Here is a 24532-nt window from a genome sequence, read left to right as displayed (position 1 = left end):
CCTTTAATCCCAGCAATAGGGAGGCAGAGGCAGGTGAATCTCTGTGAGTTCGAGGCTAGCCTGGTCTACAGAGTGAGTTCCAGAACAGCCAGTGCTACACAGAGAAACTTTGCGATGGATGGATGGATGGATGGATGGATGGATGGATGGATGGATGGATGGATGGATGGAATTAAAGTATTGTTGAACACAAGGATAATACATTATTTTCAAAATAACACACTAACTTTTTTTTGTTACTTATTCTTCAAAAATAGTTGTCTGCAAGTTTTAAAAAATAACTCTTTGAGACTTGCCTTCAATCCAGAATAAGTTATTTGGGTTTGTTGTTTTTGTTTTTTTTGTCATCCTCGTTTTTGTTTTTATGTTGGTTATTTTGAGTTTTGTTTGTTTGTTGAGAGGTCTCTCTATATAGACCAGGTAGGAGCACACAGTGCTCACTGCTCAGTGCTCACCACACAGTGCTTCAGAACTATGGCCACCTAAGTACTTTTAAAGAGGTGTCAAACAGGTGCTGCAATGCATCTTCTTGGCGTGTCTCTTGGCGCCTGCTGCTCCTCACAGCCCCTTAACAGATGCGGCAGTGGCTCCATGTGCTTCTGTTTCTGTGGTTGCCCTGGCCATGAACTAAGTCCTTCCTAGCTGGTGTCCCAAAGAGCTGGCCATCTGCCTGTGATCTGCCTCAGTTATAATAAAGTCCATCAACACCGACCTTAGATGGCTAAGCTTTCTAAGGAATGGACAATGACGTCTTCAGGGTTTCTTGCCAGGCACTCTGTTCAAACTGACTCTGATGGAAAAGACTGTGGGATACTGTTGAAGTATTTGAAATACTTTCTTAGGAATTGTCTCCAGTTGTCTTCTGCTGCTGCTGCACATCAGCTTAGTGTAAGCCTAGCAACAAGGTGGATCCACATCTGGTAATGCACTGTTTCTTGACATCCTTAGAAAAGAGGAACAAGATTCTCAACACCTGAAGGCTTTGTTCCAGGCTGGGCTAGAAATGAGCCCCATTTGCTGTAGATGAAGATGACAGCAGTGTTGGTCCAAGGACGAAGTGGCACAGTGCTGACAGCATGGCCTAGGCTATACTGCACTCCTGGTGTAGCTGCAGCTTACTCTGTAGCCCTGGTTGGCCTCAAGCTGCTTTGTAGACCAGGCTGCCTAGAACTCAGAGCATCTGCCCTGCCCTCTCTTCTTCCCCCCTCCCCAAGCCCCCAGTACTGGAATTAAAAGACATGAGCACCCACACTCAGCTGTGGTGCAGTTGCTTTTAAATGTAGATAGGTAGGTCTCCTCTTGTGGGTTATTATTGAGGAATGCTGCTGTTCAGCTGTTGCACTTCCAAATGAACGTAGTACATGGTGCTGTGTGATTGACAGAGGAAGAAGTGCCTGAACCCTGAGTGGCTGCCTGCAGCATTTCCCGACAAGTGCAAGCACCTTGCTCTAACATACATTCCTTCTGTTTTCATTTCCAGGCTAATCTAGACGAGAGCCAGATGAGTTCGCCTACATTCCTTAGAGCTTTAATGACGGCCGTTTGCAAAGCAGCTATTATAGGTGAGTGACATTTGTTGTTAGCAGTTCCTAGCATCTGAAGTACAATTGTCAGCTTTGCATTTCATGATCTGATTTTATATGGTCTTGGAACTTGCAGTTTCTGCAAGTTGGGGAATCTGCACTCAACGTGCATTTCCCCTTCAGGTTTTATGTCATTTTTTATATAATGTACCATTAGAAATGCACTAGTACCAGAGGCCTGTAATCTTTGCTGTTTCGAAAGCTGAGGCAGCAGGGTCAACCGCTACAGAGAATATTTAAGGCCTCACTAGGCGACTTAGTGAGTGAGACACTGTCGCAAAATAAGGCCAGGAATGGCTGAAGATGCAGCTTGGTGGGAAGTGCTTGCCTAGTATGTGAGACACGTGGTCCCATCCCCAGTACCACAAAAGAATGTACAGATTCCAGTCTTTGCTTTGGACCCCTTACCTCACTTTTCCCAGATGTGTGTATATGCGCTGTGCTCAGAGCAACAGAATTGTGTTGACTCTGGTTCTACTGTCCCTGCAGCTGACTGTCCTACCTTCCGAGTGGACACTGCCGTGATCAAGCAGAGAGTGCCCATCTTACTCAAGTACCTAGACTCAGACACAGAGAAGGAACTGCAAGCACTTTATGCACTACAAGCGTCAATAGTAAAACTTGACCAACCTGCCAGTAAGTTCCCATCTTGGCACAGAGAGGCCAACCTATCAAGGAGAACTTGTAGTACTTGAAAGTTGGGGTTTGGACATGGGCAGTAGGACGACTTGCAGCAACCTTTAGAATCAACCATGTGAAAACCTGTGTGAAAAATGCTACGTCTAGTTTAGCTGGGCAGTGGTGGTGCATGCCTTAAATCCCAGCCCGCAGGAGGCAGATGCCAGCTTGGTCTACAGAGCAAGTTCCAGGACAGCCAGGGCTGGACAAAGAAACACTGTCTCAAAAAGCCTGGATGGGGTTGGGGTGTCTAGTTTAGGGCCTAAAGAGGTATAAGGTACAGTTCAATTGTGAAGAGCATTGGCTCAGTTCCCAGCACCTACATGGCCACTCACAACCATCTGGAACTCCACTTCCTGGAAATCCTGCGCCCTCTTTTGGTCTCTAGAGCCACCAGGCATGTACTTGGTGCACAGTAGCAAATGTATTTTTCTCTAATGTTCATGTACAGAAAACACCCAAACACATAAAATTTTAAATATAATTTTAAAAAGTCTAGTTGAACTATGCAGGTAGCGCACTTCATCCCAGCATATGGGGGTGGCTAAGGGCAAGGGGAGCATATCTTCTCAAAGAAAAGAAGTAAACCTGGTATAGAAGGTGGATCCTCTCCATAGGCCAGATCTGATGGAACCTCCTGTGTCACGGTGGATGTGTATACAATCCACTGCTCATTGTGGGGACCTGGTCACCTAAGATGCTTGTGGCCGTGGTGACTAAGTTCTGAATCTTCCATTTTATTTAACTTGTATTTAGTTGACCCTATGTGGATATATCAGAAGCATATTGAATAGCTTTGAGGCTGGCCAGTGATTTCAGCATCCTGAGCCACTGGCATTTGCTAAGGCATCAGTTACTCGCACACCCTAGTGTTAGGTGCTGGCCAGTGATTCACGCCCTCAGGAATTCACTGCAGTTTGTGCACATGGGTGGAGCTTATTTCAGGGACGGCCTTGAGTGGTTCCCAGACACTGCTTGGGTTATGGCTTTCGCAACTTGGAAAGTGAAAGTACCCCTGAATCTTCCTGGGAGACAGAAAGGGCTAAAACAAATTATCCTCAGAACGTAAGTCTGAATCCAAAACTGTAATTGTTTTTCCTTCTCCCAAAATCATGTGAGGTCATGTAACAGGACAGCGTGCTTTTTTGAGCTCTTGCAGAAGATGACACTAGCTTTTCAGATGAGATGCTGTCTGATGAAATGACTGCTTGGTTGACATTAGGAATCATATTGACCTCAGTCATCCTGAGAACTGTTGGTTTGGAAACCTGCAGCTGACAGACTTGTGGCCTTGCTCCATGCCCCTGTAGATCAACTAGAGTTATTTATTTTATTTTAGTTGGGTTGGGGAGGGGGGTGCATGATTTATTTCAGTGTTAGATAATGTAGTTAAAAAATTAATCTAAAAATGTAACTAAGAATCTGTCTGGTTCTCATATTTATTGGCATTTATCATTCATTCACTGCTGAGTCCATTAGTGTGATGATCAGGAAGCTGACTACAAGTGACTCTTAAAGGCCACACATTTAATCTCAGCACTCACTGAGCAGAGGCAAGCGGATCTCCGTAAGTTCAAGGCCAGCCAGAGCTACATAGTGAAATACCTTCATGAAGGAATTTTCTTTTTCTCTCTTGCAGTGCTGTGGGTTGAACTCTCTTCCAAGGAACTCTTAAAGGAAGAATAACTACATTTAAAGGAGTTTAATGTCTCTAACAGCATTATCCCTTTCTTGCGTAGTAATACAAGTTTCCACTGTAAGAGAAAAATAATTTCAGTTGTTCAAAAAGTTGAGACATTTAAGATACCAAAATGCAGAGATCACCTGGGCCTGCATTTTTCATGTAGTCACTCTTTGTTTTCAGTACAGCCTTAGAATTTTTAAATTGTTTAATTTGGTAACTACATGATAGGAGACAGCCTCACCAGTATGTGAACATCATTGGATTTGAATAAAATAAAGGTATAAAGGTAATGTAGCTGCTTAGGGTTTTCTTCTGCAAATAGGTGCCACGTCCCTCGGCACCCATCCAGAGCGTGTGGTGCATGGTCCTAGGAAGCCAGCAGTAGTTGGTTGTGTTGATTCACTCATTCCCTGCGTTGATTCATTCATTCATTCATTCATTCGTCCACTGCTTGCATTGCTTACTCATTCACACACCATTGCTTCCCCTTGCTACTGCAGTGCCCAGACCAATGGCTGTTTTCACCCACTTGCAGATTTGCTCCGGATGTTTTTTGATTGCCTGTATGATGAGGAGGTGATCTCAGAGGATGCCTTCTACAAATGGGAGAGCAGCAAGGACCCTGCAGAGCAGAACGGGAAGGGCGTGGCCCTCAAATCTGTCACAGCATTTTTCACGTGGCTGCGGGAAGCGGAAGAGGAGTCTGAGGATAACTAATACTTCAAATACACAAACGAAACAAAAGAAACAATTTAAGTATTTTTTTAAAAAGTTTCACGTCTTCGCCAATCACAGTGCAGCAAGGCCAACTCTCGCAGAAACCCCACGTGTGCACGAGTGGGAGAGGGAAAGGAAACAGGTGATCATGGAGGATAAAGGTGCTGGAACCAGGAGACAGCAGACCTGAGGGCGGGAGCTCGGAAACCAAAATACATGTACTATTTATAGAAAATATTTTCTGTTTTAATCTTTTCTTTTTAAACGAGGACTCATACTTAAAAAAAAAAAAAAAAAAGCAAAAAAAAAAAAAAAAGGAAAGGAAAAAAAAAAACAGTTGAGAACTTTTAATTTATTTTAAGGACTGCAAATGCCAGTGTGTAATTTTTTAATTTGCAGTTTCTGTAAACAACTTGTATAATAGAAAAGCAGAAAAATAAATTTCCCTTCCCTTCAGATGCACCTCACATTTGTGTTAAGACATAGCTGTTAGTCCAGATTTGAGAAGGTTTGGGGTGAACAAGGTAAGAAAGATCCTCTCTCTCTCTCTCTCTCTCTCTCTCTCTCTCTCTCTCTCTCTCCCTCCCTCTCTCTCCCTCCCCCCTCTCTCTCTCATCCTCATTTCTCTCTCTCTGTCTCTCTTTCTCTCTCTCTGCCTCTCTCTGTTGCCCCACTCCCACCCCTGGCATCAGATCTTTCTGCCTGCCTCTCAGCTTGCTTCAAAAAATGTAAAAATCACACTAGTAATCACAAAACATACATAACCTTGGAACAGAAGGAAGTACTGTGGACCAGAAAAATCCAAGACTCGTTCAGAAAAAGTGCTGCCCTGGAAAATAACCTGAATACCATTGAAATGGCTAGAGCAACCTTAAGGCTTGTAAATACATAGAACAAATATTTAAAAACATAAAGGAACTGACTCAATACTATTTCTTTTCACTTTCAAAATATAAGGAACAAAATAAAGGCGAGCATTGCAAGTTTAAAATAAAGTAAAGCGACGTCTCCTTGTGACAGCCGTCACCTGTGTGCCGGCTGCTTATTGTCTAATCCCAGTTGCTTCTGACAGTGTGGGATGATGGTGTGTATGTGGGCCATGAGTGTATCTGTCCAGTGGGGATACAGAGAGTGACTGTGTTTAGGTGGCAGTGCCCTTGGAGTCCAGGACAAGCAAACATCAGTCTAGCTGTGTATATTAGGACTCCAGGCAGAAGGTCACCCCAATAATACCACTGGGTTTTTTTTTTTTTTTTTTTAAGATTTTATTTATTCTGTATAGTTATCTACACACATGCTTGCACATCAGAAGAAGGCACCAGATCTCATTATGAATGGTTATGAGCCACCATGTGGTTGCTGGGAATTGAACTCAGATCCTCTGGAAGAGCAGCCCGTGCTCTTAACCTCTGAGCCATCTCTCCAACCCAATACCACTGATTTTTAAATCTCCCATTAATCGTTACAGTAGATGAGAATCCCAAAGGTGAGGCTGGAGAGATGGCTCAGTGGTTAAGAGCACAGGTTATTCTTACAGAGGATACAGCTTCAAGTAATCCAACGCCTTCACGCAGACATGCATTCAGACCAAATACCAATGCACATAAAATAAAGTAAGTCATTTAGGGAAAAAAGAAAAAGAAAAATCCCAAAGATACCTTTGAAAGGAATGTAAAAAATTGGGCCAACGAGATGCCTCAGCAGGTAAAAGTGCTCACTGCCCAGCACAATGGCCTGAGCTTGACCCCTGGGTCCACATGTGGGAGGAGGATCAATTTCTGCAAATCGTCCTCTGATCTCCAGGCACATACCAGTGCTCATGTGTGCTTGTGCTTAAGGTACGTGTGTGCATGCATGTACACATGCACGCTTAGCGTGAAAAAAAGTCCAGAGCTAAATGCTGCTTTGTATGTAGTCCAGTGGAGTTTACAGCACATCAGCCTGCATGCAAGACCTACCTCATGACTTCACTCAAGCTTCATCCAGGCCTTTGAGTGGGTGTGACACCTCTGGTGTCCTGCTGGGTCTGTGGCAGCTGCAGCTGCTGGCTTGGTTCTTGCCTTCTTCTCCATGAAGTTTCTGAGCCTTCACCCTACAAAATGAACAAATTCAGTCTGATCCCAAATAAATACTTTGTATTTCATATCCACATAATCTAAAATTTGCTGGCTTCTGTGTAATAAAGTGTCCAGCTGGAGCACCAGAGCAGTTTTCCACCATGGTAAAGTGCTTTCCTGGATTGGGGCTGAACACACTCGGTGTCCTAATGTATGCAGTCAGGGAGCCCACTCCTCTGTGCTGAAGAGCCAAGTCTAAAAGTCCTGGGCACCCGGTAGCATCAGTCATAAAAATGGACTCGGGAAGTGGTTTGGGAAGGTCTAGGTGCCTTGGAAGCCTCAGTTACAAAAGTCACCACCAGATTGAATGGTGTAATGTGGTAATGTCTACAGCACTCTTACACAGAGCATTCCCATCCAGGAAGCTGTGGGATGCAGGCTTTCTGAAGGATCTGATGGCATTTGTGGGGAGGGGAGTAGATTCAGGGAGAAGGTAGGGTAGTGACTACATCTTGGAAATCAGTGGCTGCTATATGCAGACTGGCCCATTCATCACGATTTTAAATATGAACTAGTATAAAAATGGAGAATTTTTAATTTAAGGCTTGATAAATAATCAGGCTAACATCTAGCTCAACAGCAGAAATACAGTTTGGAATTGAGTTCAGTGAAGCAATTCCAAAACTACAAATTTTGTTTTAAGATTTATTATGTATGCAGTGTTCTGTCTGCATATATACCTCCAGGCCACAAGAGGGCACCAGATCTCATTACATATGGTTGTAAGCCACCATGTGGTTCCTAGGAATTAAACTCAGGACCTCTGGAAGTGGAAGAGCAACCTCTTGAGCCATCTCTCCAGCTCCTGCTTTTGGGTTTCTGGATGCTGTGTCGAAATATTTGATAAAATTTGAGCCATTTCCTAAGCAATGTGCCTGTTACCCTAGCACTCAAGGAGACAAGATGTTAACAGCCTGAGCTATATAACAAAAAGGGGGGCAGACTCCAGAAAGATTGCTTAGTGGATAAAGCACTTGCACAAGTAGAGACCTGAGTTCAAAAAAGAAAAGCCAAGTGGGATGGCATGCCTGACTGTGACCCTAGCACTGTGGGAGCAGAGAAAGAAGGATCAGTGAGGAAGACTAGTCTCCAGCCAACCTCCAGGTTCAATGGGAAAGCCTGTTTAGGTCCTCTTCTGGCCTTGCATGCATGTCCACATGCAGTAACAAGGTGGTATGACTAATCAGTTCATCGGAGACAGACTGGAGACTTGCTTTTGCTCAAGATCATTCTGGACTTAATGAGTTCTGAGTTCTAGTCTCAAAAACAAAAATGAAATTATGAGCAGAGAACTAATGTTTTTTGTTAGCCAATTGCACAGCCTTGGATTGCTACCCTCTTGGGCCTCTTCCTGGAAAGCAGGGTTTGGTGGGATCCAACTTAAAATGAGCAATGTTTGGATATGGTTAGCTCATGCCTGTAATTCCAGGACAGGGAAGACTGGCACAGGAGCACTACTGCAAGTTCAGGATCAGCCTGGGCTAATGAGTGAGATTTCTATCTAGGGGAAAACCAGGGCTGAGACGTTCTACTGGTAAGAGCCATTGCCCTGCAAGCTTGGGAACCTGAGTTCAAATCCCCAGAACCCACATAAAAAGGTGAGCATGGTTTTGTGTGCCTATAACCCCAACCCTGGGAAGGTGGATACATGCTGATCCAGAGAGAGTGCAGTGACTGGGGTAACAGTGAACATTTCAATGTAGTGAAAGATCCTGCCTGAAGGCAGTAAGTCTGAGATCTCAGACTTCCTGCTCAGATCTCTGCACATACTGCATGGGTTCTTACCACACTCATGTACATGTAACATGCATGCACGCACGCACAAAACCTCAAAGCAACACCTGGCTTTCCCTCCCTCCTCCAAGACACAAAAGCACCCTGGAACCTGGGGTGGGGGGGTGACTGGCATACCAGAGTACAACATGGTTTCACACACAGTTGTTCTTCAGGAGCAGGTATAATGTCCTCACTGGTTCATTAAGTGTCTCTGGTGCACTGAAAATAGTCGACAATTATTCTGTTAGTGGAACGATGTCCTTTTTAAGGGGAGGGGAAAAAAAAACTAGTCTTTCTTTGTCCTGCCAGCTGTCTCCCAAATAACCACATAGAAACTTATTATTGATTATAAATGCTCATTCAATAGCTTAGGCTTGTTACTAGCTAGCTCTTACATCTTTCATTAACCCATTTTTATGTACACTCTACTATGTAGCGGTACCTTTTTTTTTTTTTTTTTTCTTTTCAGCACAGGATATTCATCTGCTTCCTCTACATCTGGGTGGCAACTCCTGAAACTCTGCTTTTTTTCCCAGGGTCCTGCGTTTGGCTTTCCGGCTAACCTCTTTTTGCCTAGCTCTTGCCCAGTCAGCCTTTTACTAAAACAATCAGAAGGCACCTTGTCAAAGACACATCTTCACAGTGTACAGAAATATTATTCCATAACATGCAAGTTTTCAAAGCAAACCATTTTAGATTCTTGGGCACATCACAGTTGGATTTCGAAGTAGTTTTTTTAGAAGGTATTAACAGGCTGAGGATGCAGGCAGTGGCAATGAAAATACTTAGCACAGGTCCTATGTTCAATTCCCAGCACTAACCAGAAACAAACAAGCCCACAGCATCTACTAAGGGCCACAGCCTCTGCTCTTGGGGAGTTGCTGTCCTGCATAAAAACAAAGCTTGAGCTGGGCATAGTGGCACACGCTTTGAATCCCAGGACTCGGGAGCCAGAGGCAAGCCTGAACAGCCAGGGCTGTTACACAGAGAAACCCTGTCTTGAAAAAAAAACAGAAAACTTCGGGTTCACACCGTAGTTTGAGTTGTAACTTACATTGTCTAAACCTTAGCATAGGCTCATGTGTTCCCTTGATGTCCAACACTTTTGTTTTTAGCATCTACACTATGTAAGATGCCACAGGCATGTCTTGTATTTTCCCTGCCTGATCCTGGAATCAGAGCCTGACACCTGGTGGGGGGTGGTTTTAGAGACCAAGGTGTCAGTGAGCTTTCTGCTCTTGGGCTGTCTCAGCATCCTGGTTTGCAGACATCTTATTACACTTTTTACTGAGGGAAAGGTGTTTCCACAGAAAACACAGGCCTCAACCAACCAACTTTGGAGCCTGGCAATACTGTGATGGAGATCAAAGGGTGTTGTCTGGGTGTGTATGAGACTCTGGGCACAAGGAGGAGAGAGAGAGGGAGAGGAGGGAGAGGGGGGAGAGGGAGAGGGAGAGAGAGAGAGAGATGACATGCAAGAAAAATGACATGAGCTCGGTGGTGGTGGTACATGCCTGTGAGTTCGAGACCAGCCTGGCCTACAAGAGCTAGTACCAGGACAGCCTCCAAAGCCACAGAGAAACCCTGTCTCAAAAAAACAACACCACAAAATGGAAAATGACAGGAATTATTTTTCCTTCCCAGTATGATGGTTTAACTTTCTCTCAGCTGCTAGTATTCAGAGTCTATTGAAATCTGTTGGCTGCGGTGTGAAAATGTTACCCAGGGCTGGAGAGCCAGCTCAGTGCACAGTGTTCCAGAAGTCTGAGGACTGGAGTTACCATCCTCCAGGACCCACAAAGCAGGTGTGGAAGCTGGCCTGTAATCCTGTCATCCAAGAGATGGGATTCCCAGGGCAAGATGATGTGCCATGTGTTCAGTGTTCAGTCCCTGCCTCAGTAAATAAAGTGAGAGCAATCAGAAAGACTTCAGTCTCTGGCCTCTATACATGAGCACTCATTGTAGTCAGACTTTCTTTGGGCCGCCAACTAAAAAACAGTGACACATAGTTATTAATTATAAATGCTTTCCTGATAGCTTAAGCATGTCTTAACTAGCTTCTATAACATAACCCATTTCTATTAATCTATATGTTGCCCCAAGGTTCATTCTCCTCATGTACGTTCTACCCACCCTGCTTGCTCTGCATCTCATGGTGTCACCTCTTACTCTGCCCTTCTCCCCAGCATTCTCTTTGTCCCAAAAATCCTACCTAGCCACTGGCCAGTCAGCTCTTTATTAACCAATGAGAGTAATACACATTTACAGTGTACAAAGATTGTTCCACAGCATTTCCCTTTTGTCTAATTAAAAAGGAGGTTTTTAACTTTAACATAGTAAAACTATAACAAAAAGTTATCAAGTAAGATTTACAGTTACAATATCCAGTCAATTTGTACTTGGCAACATTAGAGAAAATATCTATCTTTGTGAGTCTAAAGTTTGATACCTAATTTACCTATTATCATAACTAAGGAAAACTTTAAATCTAATTACTTAGTGTTTAACTCCATCAAAGCCCCCAGAAGGGTGTAATGTTAGTTAATGACTGACATCTGGCTGCCTGGACAGTAACCCAGAGTTCTTCTGTAAGGTTGGGCATCCATCTTTGGCCTACAGGCCTAGTATATCTGGCATACATTTTTCAAAAGCAAGAAATTTTGAAGAACAATACCTTGTCTTGGCAAAGTTTGGCAGTTGCTTTCTTTTGTGTCTTGCTGGTTCAGTTTGGACAGTATACTGTCAGCAATTGAGAATAGGGCAGTTGCTTGCCCAAATAGCTAGCTTTTGCCATAAAGAATGCAAAGACCATACAGAGTTTCTTCAATGTCCATTATCTTTTTTTGAAATAAATTGGTGCTGTGAGGAACAGACATGTCTTACTGTCAAGAAAAAGCCTTATGTTATTCAAGTATTTTAATGCCATATTCTGTTGGTCTTTGAAGTTTTTGAAGACTATATATCTGTTTATCCTTGAAAACATGACTAATATGACTACAGTTTGATTATTATAAATGACTTAACTACTAACCTGTATTTCTTAATTATATTTTTTAAATGAGCTGCATAAGCACAATACACCAAACAAGAGTAGAAACATATATACAGTATAACAAAAATAACTCTAAATTTGTATCAATAAGCCAAAATCAATATAAAACATTTTGAAATTAATAGTTACTTTTTAAATTAATTAATTGGATTCAATAATCTACCCTTTTATCATCATTTCTATATCATATCCCCCTTGTTCCTTTAGGAAGACATCTTTGAATGTAACTCCTTTGTTTAGCTTTTTCCCTGATTATGACCAATAACAACTTGTAACCAACCCCCCTTAATTGATGACAAACATCCATAACCCATCTTTTGGGAATGTGGCTGTTGTTTCTCTAGACTGCTTCCTGTTGTCTGGGGGCACTGGCATCTTTGGGGGGCCCCGTGAAAAGTCAGGATAATGGTTAATTCTTGGCTGGAGTAGTCTGTGAGGCTAGATTATCTCAGCCAGCATCCTTGAAGCTGTTCTGGATGCAGAACTCTGAGGAAACTGCAACAGAGGCATCCTGAGACATTGAATCACATGGGCCATCTGTTTTCATTGGTGTCTGGTCCCCTTGGTCTGAAAAATGCATAAACTTTTTAAGGTAACATACATATTTGCATTAATACATATATAGACTGTGTGTTGTACACAAGTTAGCCAAAGATGATTATTTTGTTTTATGTTTGAGTAGATAAAATAGGGGCTGGAGAGATGGCTCAGAGGTTAAGAGCACTGACTGCTCTTCCAGAGGTCCTGAGTTCAATTCCCAGCAACCACATGGTGGCTCACAACCATCCGTTATGAGATCTGGTGCCCTCTTCTAGTGTGCAGATATACATGGAAGCAGAATGTTGTATACATAAATTAAATAAATAAATAAAATATTTAAAAAAAATAATGTGTTATGTGTCTGTCGTTTTTCTAGAGTTATTTCTTTGTCTGTTGCCAGGATTTTCAGGGGTCTTCCTTGATCAAACCTGATCATCTTTAACCTTGAATGAATCCACAGCCTTTATTTTCAGTGGGAACAAAAGCATAACCTCCTCCCCAAAGCAACACATCTTTTGACTTCCATTTTGAAGTCAAGACATTTTAAAAATATATAGGGTGGTTTAATCCAGCAGCCTTCACAATCAAAGTGTCTCTTCACAGTTATTGTTTCTTCATTAGCAATCAAAAAATTCTAATGGGGCACAATAACATACTAAATCCAGACTCCCCATGTATTTTCCATCTTTGTGTGGCTTTTTTCGTTTATATCACTTAATTCTTTCTTTAAAGACATTATTTTTAAGCTATTTTTTATATCTGTCTATACCATTTCTCTTTTCTCTCCAAAGCCTATGTAAATTTTTAAACACGCTGTAACCTGTTTAGTGTATTTTTTTTCTTTCCCCAATCTGGATCTGTCTTTATTGCATATCTGTCTAAATGAACAAAACTTAAACCTGCCATGTGGCTTAGTTCATCGAGTGCTGGTGGAGTTCATTCTGGCAGTGCTCAGACTGGCAGCTCAATCCTGCAGGCTGTGGTCTCTGTACCACAGCTGGCATGAGAGAAATGAGACCAGGAAGCTGTGTTTGGCTGTTTTTGTGTGCTTAGAATCTTTTTAAAGCTTTCTCAGGTCTGATGTGGATATAAATGCCAAACATTTGGGTGCCATTTGTAGTTGGACTTTTTGAGGGGCCGCCAACTCAAAAAAAAACAACAGAGAGACTTATTAATTATAGATGCTTGGCCGATAGTTTCGGCTTGTTTTTAACTAGCTCTTATAACTTAAATGAACCTATTTCTATTCACCAAGTGTTACCCTGAGGCTTGTTTACCTCATCTACACATACTCCCCAGCCTGCTGTTGTAATTTAAAAAAACAGCCCGAGAGAGAAAGGGAAAATGCCATGTGACAGAGTTCAAGAGGAGGGAGTTTTTAATAGAAGGAAAGGACTGTAAAAAAGGGAGGGGAAAGAGGAAAGAGAGGCACACACACACACACACACACAGGAGGGGGGAACAGATACAAAGAGGGAAAGATAGGTGGAGGACAGGGCCCTTTTAAAAGGGAACATATTGAATAGGCACAGGTGGTGCTCTTAGTGGCAGCAGCTGAGGGCATCTCTTGCCAGAACTCCAAACACCAGCCAGTAAAATGCCTAAATACTAACACTCACTATGCATCTTGCATCTCATGGTGTCTCCTCTAAGTCTGCCCTTCTTCTCCCCAGCATTCTGTCTGCCCCCAAAATCCTGCCTAGCCATCAGCCCTCAGCTCTTTATTAACCAATGAGAGTAATACACACTTAGTGTGTGCAAAGATTGTTCCACAACACACACGCATGTGCACAATGTATACATGAGCTGGTACCCACACATGGATACCACACAGCTGCCTACCTAACCCAGTGGCATACACCTGCAGTGCCAGCTACTCCAGGAGGAAGATCCTTTGAATCCACATTAGAATCAAAGTGAGATTTCCTACTGAGGCAGGCATGGCGTGGGAGGGATAAGGTGGCCCATGCCTCTAATCCCAGCACTTGGGAGGTGGAGGCAGAGATCAGGGGCCAACTTCATCCTCAGCTAAATGATGGAAAACTGTCTCAAAAGGGGGTGGGAGGATCAGGCATGATGGCTCAGGCCTTTAATCCCAGCACTCAGAAGGCAGAGGCAGGCCTGGTCTATCTACATAGTGAGTTTCAGATCAGCCAAGGCTACATAGACCCTGTCTCACAAAACAAGAATTAGCTGGGGGGGGGGGTTAATAGTGGGGGGCAGTTGTTACCTGGATGACTAAATAGTAGGAAACATGAGTTGACAGAAATGAAATCTCAGCAAAAGCACTGCTTTTCAAGATGAGAAATAGTGCTTTGAGGTGAATTTATTTAAGAAACATGAAATTTTCAAAATTTTCAAAATAAATGAGGGAGGCCTTGAAAGAAACTGGCAGAGAAAATTACCTAGATAGGAATCAAGAGTTAGTGCAGGAAAGATTGTGAAGGTGGGCAGGAGATGGGGAAAGGCTCACTCAAGTGCAATTTGAACATCCCTTCTAACAGATCAGGGGGCTCTTTTCTCAAGTAGGGAGGAACTCTGGTGGGTGATTAAGAGTGTGTGTGTGTGTGTGTGTGTGTGTGTGTGTGTGTGTGTGTGTGTGTGTGTGTGTGCTAAGTCTGTTCCATCATCTCACCAAGGCACCCCCCACCCCAAATGGCTGTGTCTAGGCTGAGCAAGGTATCTCTCCACATAGAATGGGCTCCTCTAAGTCAGTTTGTGCATTAGAGTTAGATCTTGGACCCACTGCCAGTGGCCTCATATATTGTCCTAGCTGCACCATTGTCAACTATATTAAAGGAATCTAGTTCAGTCTTATGCAGGTTCCCCATTTGTCAGACCTGAGTCAGTGATCTCTCACTAGCTCAGGCCAGCTAGTGATTCTGTGGGTTGGTCTTGATTCCTTTGTTCATATTATCACTCCTCCCTCATTTTGATTGTACTCCAGGAGCTCAGCCCATTGGTTAGTTGTGGATTTCTGCATCTGTTTCTGTTTCTGGAAGAGGGTTCAAGCTTCTCTGGGGTTGTGGATTGTAGGCTGGGTATCTTTTGCTTTATGCCTGGGAGTACTAATTCAAAAACAAAACAAAACAAAAACTTCATCTTCAGTTTCCTGTACATGATTTCTGTCTTGTGTCTGAATCAGGTAACTAAAACTTAAGTTTTGTGTACTCTGAATGTAGTTAACAAATTCTGATCCTTTAACCTCTCTGAGATCTGCTGCATATGACATTTAAAATGTTTTAAGTTTTCTACAGTAAACCCTGACCACTCCTAAAAGCGACCTTTGGAATCTCCAAAAGTATGATGGATCCCACAATGACCATTCCACTTGGATTGTCATAACACTACTGTTGTAATTTTAAAAAGCAGCATGAGAGAGAAAGATGCCATGTGTCAGAACTCAGGAGGAGGTTTTTTTTTTTTTTTTCTAATTGGGGGAAAGGGAATGGGGAAAGGGGGGGGGAAGAAGAGGGAGACCAGCCTCTGGAGACAGGAGCAGCGGGAAGGAGGGAGGGAGAAAGGGAGGGAGAGACAGACAGAGAGAGACAGAGCACAGAAAGAAAAAGATGGGAGGTGGGTAGGCCCCTTTAAAAAGGAACATAGTGAATGTGCACAGGTGGTGCTCTTAGTAGCTACAGGGTGGGGGAGGGGGACGTATCCTGTCATAACCCCAAGGACAGGGCAGTACAGATGCCTGAATGCATCTGTACCGCTAAACTGACAAACACCACCCAAAAATCAGCTTTGAACTACAAACTAAAGACAATTTCAAGGCTGCTATATGAGATCGTCTAATCTCCTGCACTACTCCAGCCAGGACTTCAAATAAGCCCTACACTTTCCCATTACACCAAGAACGGCAACAAATGTTACAGCTAGCTCTCTCCATTATCCGTTTTCTTGGGGTTCCCTAAAGATGCCAGGCCCCACAGACAACAGTAAACAATCTAGAAAATACAACACCCAAATTCCCAAGAGGTGGAATGAGTGGGTGTTTTTTAGTCATCAATAGGTTAAAGAAATTTGTCATGGATTAGGAGGGTTGTTTACAAGTTATTACTGATAAAGGTCAGAAAAAAAAGCTGAAAAAAGAGATTAGATTCAGAGATCTTGTTCTAAAAGGAAAAGGGGGATACAGAAATGATGGGATAAAAGGGTATATTATTGAATCTACTTATAAATTTAAAAAACGTACTAGTTTTAAATATTTTACATTGGTATGGATTTTTGTATATTAATACAATTTTTTTTTCGTTTTTTGAGACAGGGTTTCTCTGTGTAACAGTCCTGGCTATCTTGGAACTCACTTTGTAAACCAGGCTGGCCTCAAACTCACTGAGATCTGCCTGCTTCTGCCTCCCAAGTGCAATGATTATAGGTGTGTGACATCATCATTTGGCTTTTTCTAAAACAATTAAGATTATCTTTGTTGTAATGCATATCTACTCTTGTTTATGTTTGTATACTGGTAAAAATTTAAGGTTATTTTTGTTAGAACACACTGTACATGTTTCTACTCTTGTTTAAAGTAATTGTACCTATGCAGCTCCTTTAACAATATAAATTCCTAGTCCTTGAAAACTATTATTACAAACTATTTAAGATAATAAAGAAATGCAGGTTAGTAGTTTGTCACCTAAAACAATCAAACTTTTAGTCATGTTAGGCATATTTTTAAGCTCAAATAGATATATTTTAGATCGGTTGTCTGAAAACACTTCAGAGATCTACAGAATGTGGCATTTAAGATGTTTTAATAGGGGCTGGAGAGATGGCTCAAAGGTTAAGAGCACTGACTGTTCTTCCAGAGGTCCTGAGTTCAATTCCCAGCAACCACATGGTGGCTCACAACCATCTATTATGAGATCTGGTGCCCTCTTCTGGAAGCAGAATGTTGTATACATAATAAATAAAATCTTAAAAAAATAAAAACAAGATGTTTTAATAACATTAGGCTTTTCATGACAATGACACAATGACATTCCCAGGGTTTTTTCTTTGTGTGTGTTTGTGGTTCCCCTGCCCCACATAGACAGGCCCTCCTACATAGCCCTAGCTGTCCTGAAATTCACTATGTAGACCATGCTAGCCTTGAACTCAGGGAGATATGCCTGCCTTTGTCTTCTGAGTGCTGGTATCAAAGGGGGGGGGTGCCACCACACCAGGTTGCAAGTGCTTTCTTGTGACTACTTCAGTTTTTGGCAAGTACGTTGTTGTGTGTTCTTTACATTTTTGCTCTACCATTCTGCTTTCTTGTAAATGGTGTAAGACACTTTTAATTTTAGGTGTAAATCTGTGGAGATGCCTTCCAATTTTTATTGGAATCATCCTGCATGAGGTAAGACTTGTCTGTCTCCATAGTAAGTTGCAGGCCAAACAGGACTACATAGAGATATCCGGTCTCAGACACACCCAAACCACATGCAGAACGTTAAAAGTGGTGTCTTAGGTTTCTATTGCTGTGAAGGGACACTGTGACCACCACAACTCTTATAAGCATTTAATTGAGGTGGCGGCTCAGTTTCAGAGGGTCAGTCAATTATCATGCTGGGGAGCGTGGTGACATGCAGGCAAACGTGGTACTGCAGAAGCTGAGAGTCCAGCACCTTGCGAAACAGGAAGAAGACTGATACAATGAGGGAAGCTTGAGCAAGAGACCTGATTGCCTGCCTCCACAGTGACACTCTTCTTCCAACAAGGCCACACCTTATAATAGGGCCACGCCCCTTGGGGGCCATTTTCTTTCAAACCACAAGTGAGCCAGAGGACAGAAGGTATCTCTTGTTCTTGTAGAGGTGTCTCTTGTTCTTGTAGAGGGTTTCAGTTTGGTTCCCAGCAGTTAACAATGGACTATAACTCAATTCCTGTGGTGCAGGCAGTCCTCAGACACCTGCACACACCCGGTACACAAACAAACAGGCATATGCACATATACATGAATAAAAACATTTTAAAGAGAGGGGTTAAAAAGAAATAGAATTATTAAGAAAAAAGAATCCCTCAAAATGACTAAAATTCTTTTAATACTTTTCCTTTAAAGATTTCTCATACAGTATTTTTGATCATGTTTCCCTTTTGTCCAGCTCCTCATAAATCCAACTCATCATTTTTGAAGGGCTTGAACAGGACAACAATGTTTGGGAAATTGGTAATGTTGCCAGTGCTGACACCAGTGATGAATTTTTTTTTCCCCCGAGACAGAGTTTCTCTGTGTAGGTATGAAGCCTATCCTGGCACTCACTCTGGAGACCAGGCTGGTCTCGAACTCACAGAGATCCGCCTGCTTCTGCCTCCAGAGTGCTGGGATTAAAGGCGTGCGCCACCAACGCCCAGCTCCAGTGAGGAATTTTTAATGGTGGTGATTTAATCGACTTAGAACTTTTGGAGTGTTGGCCACTGTGGCGGGGTCAGAGGCCTGGAAGTGTGTTTAGTTGGTTTCCTAAATAAGTCCTTAGAAAGACTGACCTGCAGTTGAGTGGTCCGCTGCGGTGAAGCTTCGGTGCAATGCACGCATCAATTACTACCTCCATATCCGCAAGACTCCTGCTACTTTAGACATGTTGCATCTTTCTTAAACTGGCTTTGAAGAATTACACCTACCATCTTTCCCTTCCGTATTTCAACGGGCCCTCGTGCATTCCAGGCTGGTCTCCAGCAGGTTTCGAACCCAAAATGGCCTTGAGATTTGGATCCTCTTGGCCTCCACCTACTGAGTACTAGCTAGCATTTCAAGCCCGTGCCATCACACCAGTCTTTGTGAGGCGCTGGCGAATGACCCCCAAGGCTTTCTTCAGACCAGACAAACACTCCTAACCACCACTGAACGACTTCTCCAGCCCCAAGAACCACAGTTTTCAACAGCTGCCTCAACAGGCGGATCCCCAAGTTTCTCCTAATCCCGCGGGTTCTTTGGGACCGGGGACGGGAACCTGTCTGCACGCAGATCAGGAAGCTCGGGCAGACTGGCTCACGATGGAGAAAAGCATCTTCCAGTCCCTGGCCACCACAGTGCCAGTCCCGTGCCAGTCCCGTGGCGTTGAGTCCAGCGCCGTCTCCCAGGGCTTGAGAGAGGCTGGAACCCCAAACCACAGGGACCCTGGGCGGGCGACGAGGGACGCGCGGAGCGAACGCAGCCAGGAAGCGCCGGGCCGCGCTCCGCCCGGTACCGCCCGCCGTCCCGAGCGCCCTCTCGCGCCGGCCGGCGCGGCGGCGCGGCGGTGGTGCCGCGGGAGCGGCAGTGCGGGACGCGGGCGCCGGTCGCCGGAGCTCAGAGGTAACGCGGACGGACCAGGCGCCCGGGAAGTGGGCGCAGGCCCCGGGCGCGAGTGGCAGAGGCCGCCGGCCTGGGCGCTGACGCCGCCGCCGCCGCGCCGCCGCTGCTGCCCAGGCGCAGGGGGCGGGGCGCAGGGCCCGGGAGCCGGTGCCTTTTGTCCGCCCGCCGCGGCCGCTGCGCCCTCTCGCGTCGCGCCTGCCACTTGGCCCCTGCCCCAGCCGCGCAGGCCTCCGGGCCCTGCGGCGCGCGCTCCCGCCCTTGTTTTGTTTGGATTTGGGGAGGAGGGGCAGCGCTTCCCTGGTCGTGTCTCGCTCCCCCCCCCACCCGTGTCCCAGCGCGCAAGCGCCGGCGTGCGCCGCGGCGCCCTATTGGCTGCGGGCTCGCGCATGCTCTGAGGCCCGCGGCCCGACTTCCGCCGCGCCCTCCCCTCAGCCTCCTCTCAACGGTCCTCAAGCCGGTTCGAAGGATGCCGGCGGTAGTGATTGGCTGCGGCGGCCCGCCCCTCCGGGTTCCGCGCCCCCGCCGCGGCCGCCATTACGGAGCTCCCAGTGGTGAGTGTGCGGAGCTGAGGCCCCGTGGGGCGCTGCCGAGCCTCCGAAGATGGGGTGGCGGAGCGGTCGCCGCGTCGAGCCACCGCTGCCGCCCCTCGGCAGCCCCGCGCCCGTCTCGGCTCCCGCTCTCCCGCTCTGCGCGGCCGCTCGCTCGCTCGCTCGCTCCCTCCCTCCCTCGCTCGCTCGCTCGCTCGCGCCTTTGTTTTCGCTGCTCCTCCCGGCGATGCTCAGTCCCCGTGGGCGCTGTTGCTTTGCCGCCGCCGCCGCCGCCGCTGCCATGACGGCCTTGCGCTTCCGTGTTCCCGCCTGTCTACAGCTCCTTCAGCCCCGGCGGCGCTCCCCAGGCCGCCGCCGCCGCCGCGGACAGCATGGCCAGTGACGGCCGTCCGGGGCCCAGGCCCGAGTTGATCCAGACTTAGCCAGTCTTAACGCCCTTGGAGCTAAACCCGCCCGCACTGCCTGAATTGCTTGTCACTTCTCCCGTGGTTTCCTGCTACACTTCTCCGGCTGGCCATTGCTTTGGAGAGCGAGCCTTTTATTACTATACCTAGGACCTTAGGAACACAAGGGACGTGTCTAGAGAGAGAGTCATTCTACACCTGATCTTAGCCGGAAACCCTAGAAGCGATTAGAAAGACATTTTAAAAAAATATTAAAAAAAAGACATTTAAAAAAATATTTTTTAAATAAATATCAGCACAGGCATGAAACTGTTAAAAGGTGTTAAAAACGTCATACCTCTTTCCGTTTCAGTAATTTGTTCAAAGCTTGTTTAAATTTTTTTTTTTTTTGAGGTGGTCTCCCTCTGTAGCCCCTGCTGCCTTGGGACTCACTGTGATCCTCCTGTATCAGCCTCCTCAGTGCAAGTGCTGGGGGGATTGGTGAGAACTGTCACCTCAGCGTTCATGTCTAACAGCTTGAAGATTGGGGGTTTGGCCCTAGTTTTCACATTTACTTGGGAGATGGACGACTGGAAGTTGCCTAGGAAGTTACTGAAGTCTATGTCGATGCAAGCCTTAACTCCCAACGTGTGGAGCTGTGTATTATCTACCTCTGTGCCCAGCCAAGATAAACTTCACTACATACCAATTTATGAGATGGGAAAGTTGCCAGCAATTCTGATGGTTTATCTGAGTGTAGTGAGAAAACTCACACCGGGAGCTATTTGAGCTCTTTAGTGCTCTCTATTACCAACCTTAGAAAGTATGAGTATTGCATGGAGTGTATAGTGACTTACCAAATGCTGGTACCTTTTCTAAAAGCACAAATCTAAAGGATAGCAGTAGTTTGAAACATGCTGCAGCCCCAGACACATTGCTCTTTGTAATGGAATAAACTACAACCATGGAATTGGGTTTTCTACTCCTGCAAGTCCTTTATTGCCAATAATAAAACAAGGCATTTCCCTCGTCAAAAGTAAATCTGTGTTTACTATTTAACATTCAGCTAAAAAGAACCCAAAAACTTGTGGGCACAGGAGAACTTTATAAGCCACAGGTGAAAATATATTTTGGTTTCTACACTGTATGAATGCACATTAAAAAACAATTTTCGCGGGGCGTTGGTGGCTCATGCCTTTAATCCCAGCAACCCGCGAGGCAGAGGCAGGCGGATCTGAGTTCCAGGCTAGACTGGTCTCCAGAGTGAGTGCCAGGATAGGCTCCAAGGCTACACAGAGAAATCCTGTCTCGAAAAAAAACAAAACAAACAAAAAAAACAAAACCCAATTTTCAAACATTTTTTTTTCTTTTTTTTTTTTTTTTTCCGGGACAGGGTTTCTCTGTGTAAATTTGGAGCCTATCCTGGCACATCACTCTGTAGACCAGGCTGACCTCGAACTCACAGAGATATGCCTGCCTCTGCCTCCTAAGTGCACCACCAACATCCAGCAAACAAATATTTTTTAAACTCCCATTCTGACCCTGCATTGTTTTAGGTATCCAGTTTTGGGTTGTTTGTTTGTTTGCCTTTTCTTGGGACTCCCTCAGTAGACCAGGCTGACCTCAAACTCAGAGATCTTCCTGTCTCTGACTTCTGGTGTTTCCCCCTTTTTAATGTGGTGGAAAGAAAACAAAACAAAACTTTTAACTAATTCCTTTAAGAATTCCCAGTCATGAGCTGGAGAGATGGCTCAGTGGTTAAGACCACTGGCTGCTTTTGGAGAGGTCCTGAGTTCAATTCCCAGCGACCACATGGTGGCTCACAAACATCCATAATTAGGTCTGGTGCCCTCTTCTGGCCTGCAGGCATACATGCAGGCAGAACTCTGTATACATAATAAATAAACCAACCATAGAGAAAAAAATAGAATTCCCAATTTTTTTCACCAAATCTGCCAATGATGTCCATAAAGATAGGCTGACTGCTGCTGTGTAGAACAATAAAAGTCTGACCAGATTTTAAGGCAGCTACTAAGTTTGGCAGCAGCCTGAGAAGGGGGTTCAGGGAAAGCCCACTAGGAGAGAAGAAAGGAAAACAAACTGGCCAGGTTGGTGACTCCAACTGTGCATAGATCTGACCTATACTGGTGGCTGCAAAACCACAGGCAAAAGGCTTTTTCATGAATTTATACCCCAAAAGTTGGGCACCAGATATAGCACAAATTCTAATTGGTTTGAATAATAAAAACTCAGAGACTGATATTGGGGTTAAAGCCGAAGATCAGAGAAGCAGAGTAGCCAGCCATTAGATAGTTCTCACCTCTACCAATGATAAGACGGAAAGGATGATCCTGTTCTCAGATTGCATCTCCAGACTTCATCTGTCTCCACCAAACCTCAGATTGGCCCTGAGCTCCTGTCTCCACTTCCCTAGTGCTGGAACTAAAAGGCAGGGGATCCCAAGTGCTGAGATCACCTTTGTGTGAGCTCCGTTTTTTTTCTTTTAGCTCACGGTGGCCTTGAACTAACTGAATCATCTGCCTCTGTCTCCTGAGTACTGGGATTAAAGGCATGCACCACCACTGCCTTGCCTCTATGGCTAACTAGTGTGGCTGTTGGGATTAAAGGTGTGTGCCACCACTGCCTGGACTTTATCATTAACTAGTGTAGCTAGCTTTGCACTCTGATATTCAGGCAAGCTTTATTAATCATAAAATATCACCACAAATACTACTTTTTGCATTGAAATCCCATGCAAACAGCCTAAGTAATGTCCTTTGCCATCTTGACCTTAGTTTTTTTTAAGGGGGAGTTGCAGATGGGGTTTAAGAAAGGTTTTTTTCTGTGTAGCCCTGCCTATCCCAGCTGTCCTGGAACTCACTGTGTAGACCAGACTGGTCTCAAACTCAGAGATCCCCCTGCCTCCTGTACCCCTAATTCTGGGATTAAAGAAATGCATCACCATATCTAGCATGCTTCGTGCTGTTAAGGATTTGGAATATTTGTAAATATTTCTAATTCACTGTTGTCAATAAGATTTTTGTATGCTCTCCTCATCATCCTGTCTCAGCCTCCCATAGTGTTGGCTTTACAGTTGGATGCATTGTTCTAGCTTGTATTTTTTCAGCTGCCTTTGTAACTAATAGAGAAGTCTGGAATTGCCTCCTGTGTTTGCAGAAGATTTTTCTCTAACTGAAAGCATTCTGTTTAGTGTTTTAAAATTTTTTCCTAGTTTGTTGTGGCCTGGGACTATTACAAGACAGGGTAAAAGGTCTTAGATTTCTAAAAGGTTAGAGATTAAAGTAGAAATTAATTATTTCCCGTCTTTGTTAATTGCTCATTAGCACAGAGGCCTAAACACTAAAATAGCCATTTTCCTCTACTAAGGAATTTTTGTTACAGAATATCAGGGTCCTAGATTAAAGTTGTATGCATGTATCTGTGTGTGTGTGTGGATGCCAGAGGTCACAGACGGGAAGCTTCCTCTATTGCTTTCTGTCTTTTATTTTGAGACAGGGTCTATCTCACTGAACCTGGACCTCACCATTTTAGCTACATTGGCTGGCTGTTGAGCTTTGGGGATCTCCCTGTCTGTACTCCAGTACTGGGGTTACAGATGGGTAACAAATATGCAGCTTTTACATGTGTGTTGGAGATCTGAACTCAGATCTTCATGTTTTCATGATACTTTACCCACTGAACCATTCCCCTGCCCCCATTAGTAGTTCTTTGTTTTTGTTTTTCTTTTTAAAGGCACAGGAGTGTTATGATCAGGTAAATTTGGGTGACTGCATGAGATTTATTTGTGATTTTTTGTTTGCTTGCTTGTTTATTCACTTGTTAAGAAAAGATCTCATTAGCTTACAATGGTCTAAAATTCAGAATTTAGTTTGTATCCCCTCTTCCCTCAGCTTCCCGAGTTCTAGGATTTCAGGCATATGCCACCATGCCTGATTTTGAAGATATTGATTATGCTTTTTTTTTTTTTTTTTTTTTTTTTTTTTTTTGAGACGGGTTTGTCTGTGTAGCTTTGGCGCCTGTCCGGGCTGACCTCAAACTCACGGGGATCCGCCTGTCTCTGCCTTTCAAGTGCTGGGATTAAAGGTGTGCGCCACCCCCACCCCACCCCCCAGCTACAGTTAATTTTCTTGACCCCATGTGAATGATAACAACAAAAG

At 44.5% G+C, this 24532-nt stretch overlaps 2 protein-coding genes and 1 long non-coding RNA gene across 19 annotated transcripts in view; 2 read left to right on the top strand and 1 right to left on the bottom strand.

Annotated features, from left to right (window-relative positions):
• Eif4g3 (eukaryotic translation initiation factor 4 gamma 3) overlaps positions 1–5684 on the top strand; it is a 205253-nt gene extending 199569 nt beyond the window's left edge. For all 13 annotated transcript variants that reach the window (XM_035439492.1, XM_035439495.1, XM_035439496.1 and 10 more), the window contains 3 exons: positions 1481–1562; positions 2073–2219; positions 4481–5684. In XM_035439492.1, coding sequence (XP_035295383.1) covers positions 1481–1562; positions 2073–2219; positions 4481–4662 — 411 coding nt within the window. In that variant the 3' untranslated portion in view covers positions 4663–5684. The remainder of the gene's footprint in view (positions 1–1480; positions 1563–2072; positions 2220–4480) is intronic.
• A 392-nt stretch (positions 5685–6076) lies between these two features.
• LOC103161922 lies at positions 6077–19323 on the bottom strand. The gene is made up of 3 exons (XR_003482073.2): positions 18616–19323; positions 8691–8774; positions 6077–6754 (listed from the first exon to the last, which is right to left on the bottom strand). It is a non-coding gene; the product is annotated as an uncharacterized LOC103161922 (long non-coding RNA).
• A 38-nt stretch (positions 19324–19361) lies between these two features.
• Positions 19362–24532, top strand: part of Hp1bp3 (heterochromatin protein 1 binding protein 3) — a 28223-nt gene continuing 23052 nt past the window's right edge. For 2 of the 5 annotated variants that reach the window (XM_027399788.2, XM_027399786.2), the window contains exon 1: positions 19845–19974. The gene's annotated coding sequence lies outside the window, so the exon portion shown is untranslated. Of the gene's footprint in view, positions 19424–19844; positions 19975–24532 lie in introns of those variants that run through there. The other 3 variants (XM_027399787.2, XM_027399790.2, XM_027399791.2) reach the window with 3 other exon arrangements.

The sequence above is a fragment of the Cricetulus griseus genome, chromosome 2 (genome assembly GCF_003668045.3).
Source record: "Cricetulus griseus strain 17A/GY chromosome 2, alternate assembly CriGri-PICRH-1.0, whole genome shotgun sequence".
Lineage (NCBI taxonomy): Eukaryota > Metazoa > Chordata > Mammalia > Rodentia > Cricetidae > Cricetulus > Cricetulus griseus.
The sequence above is the reverse complement of the archived record's forward strand: the minus strand, read 5'-3'. Positions and strand labels throughout refer to the sequence as shown.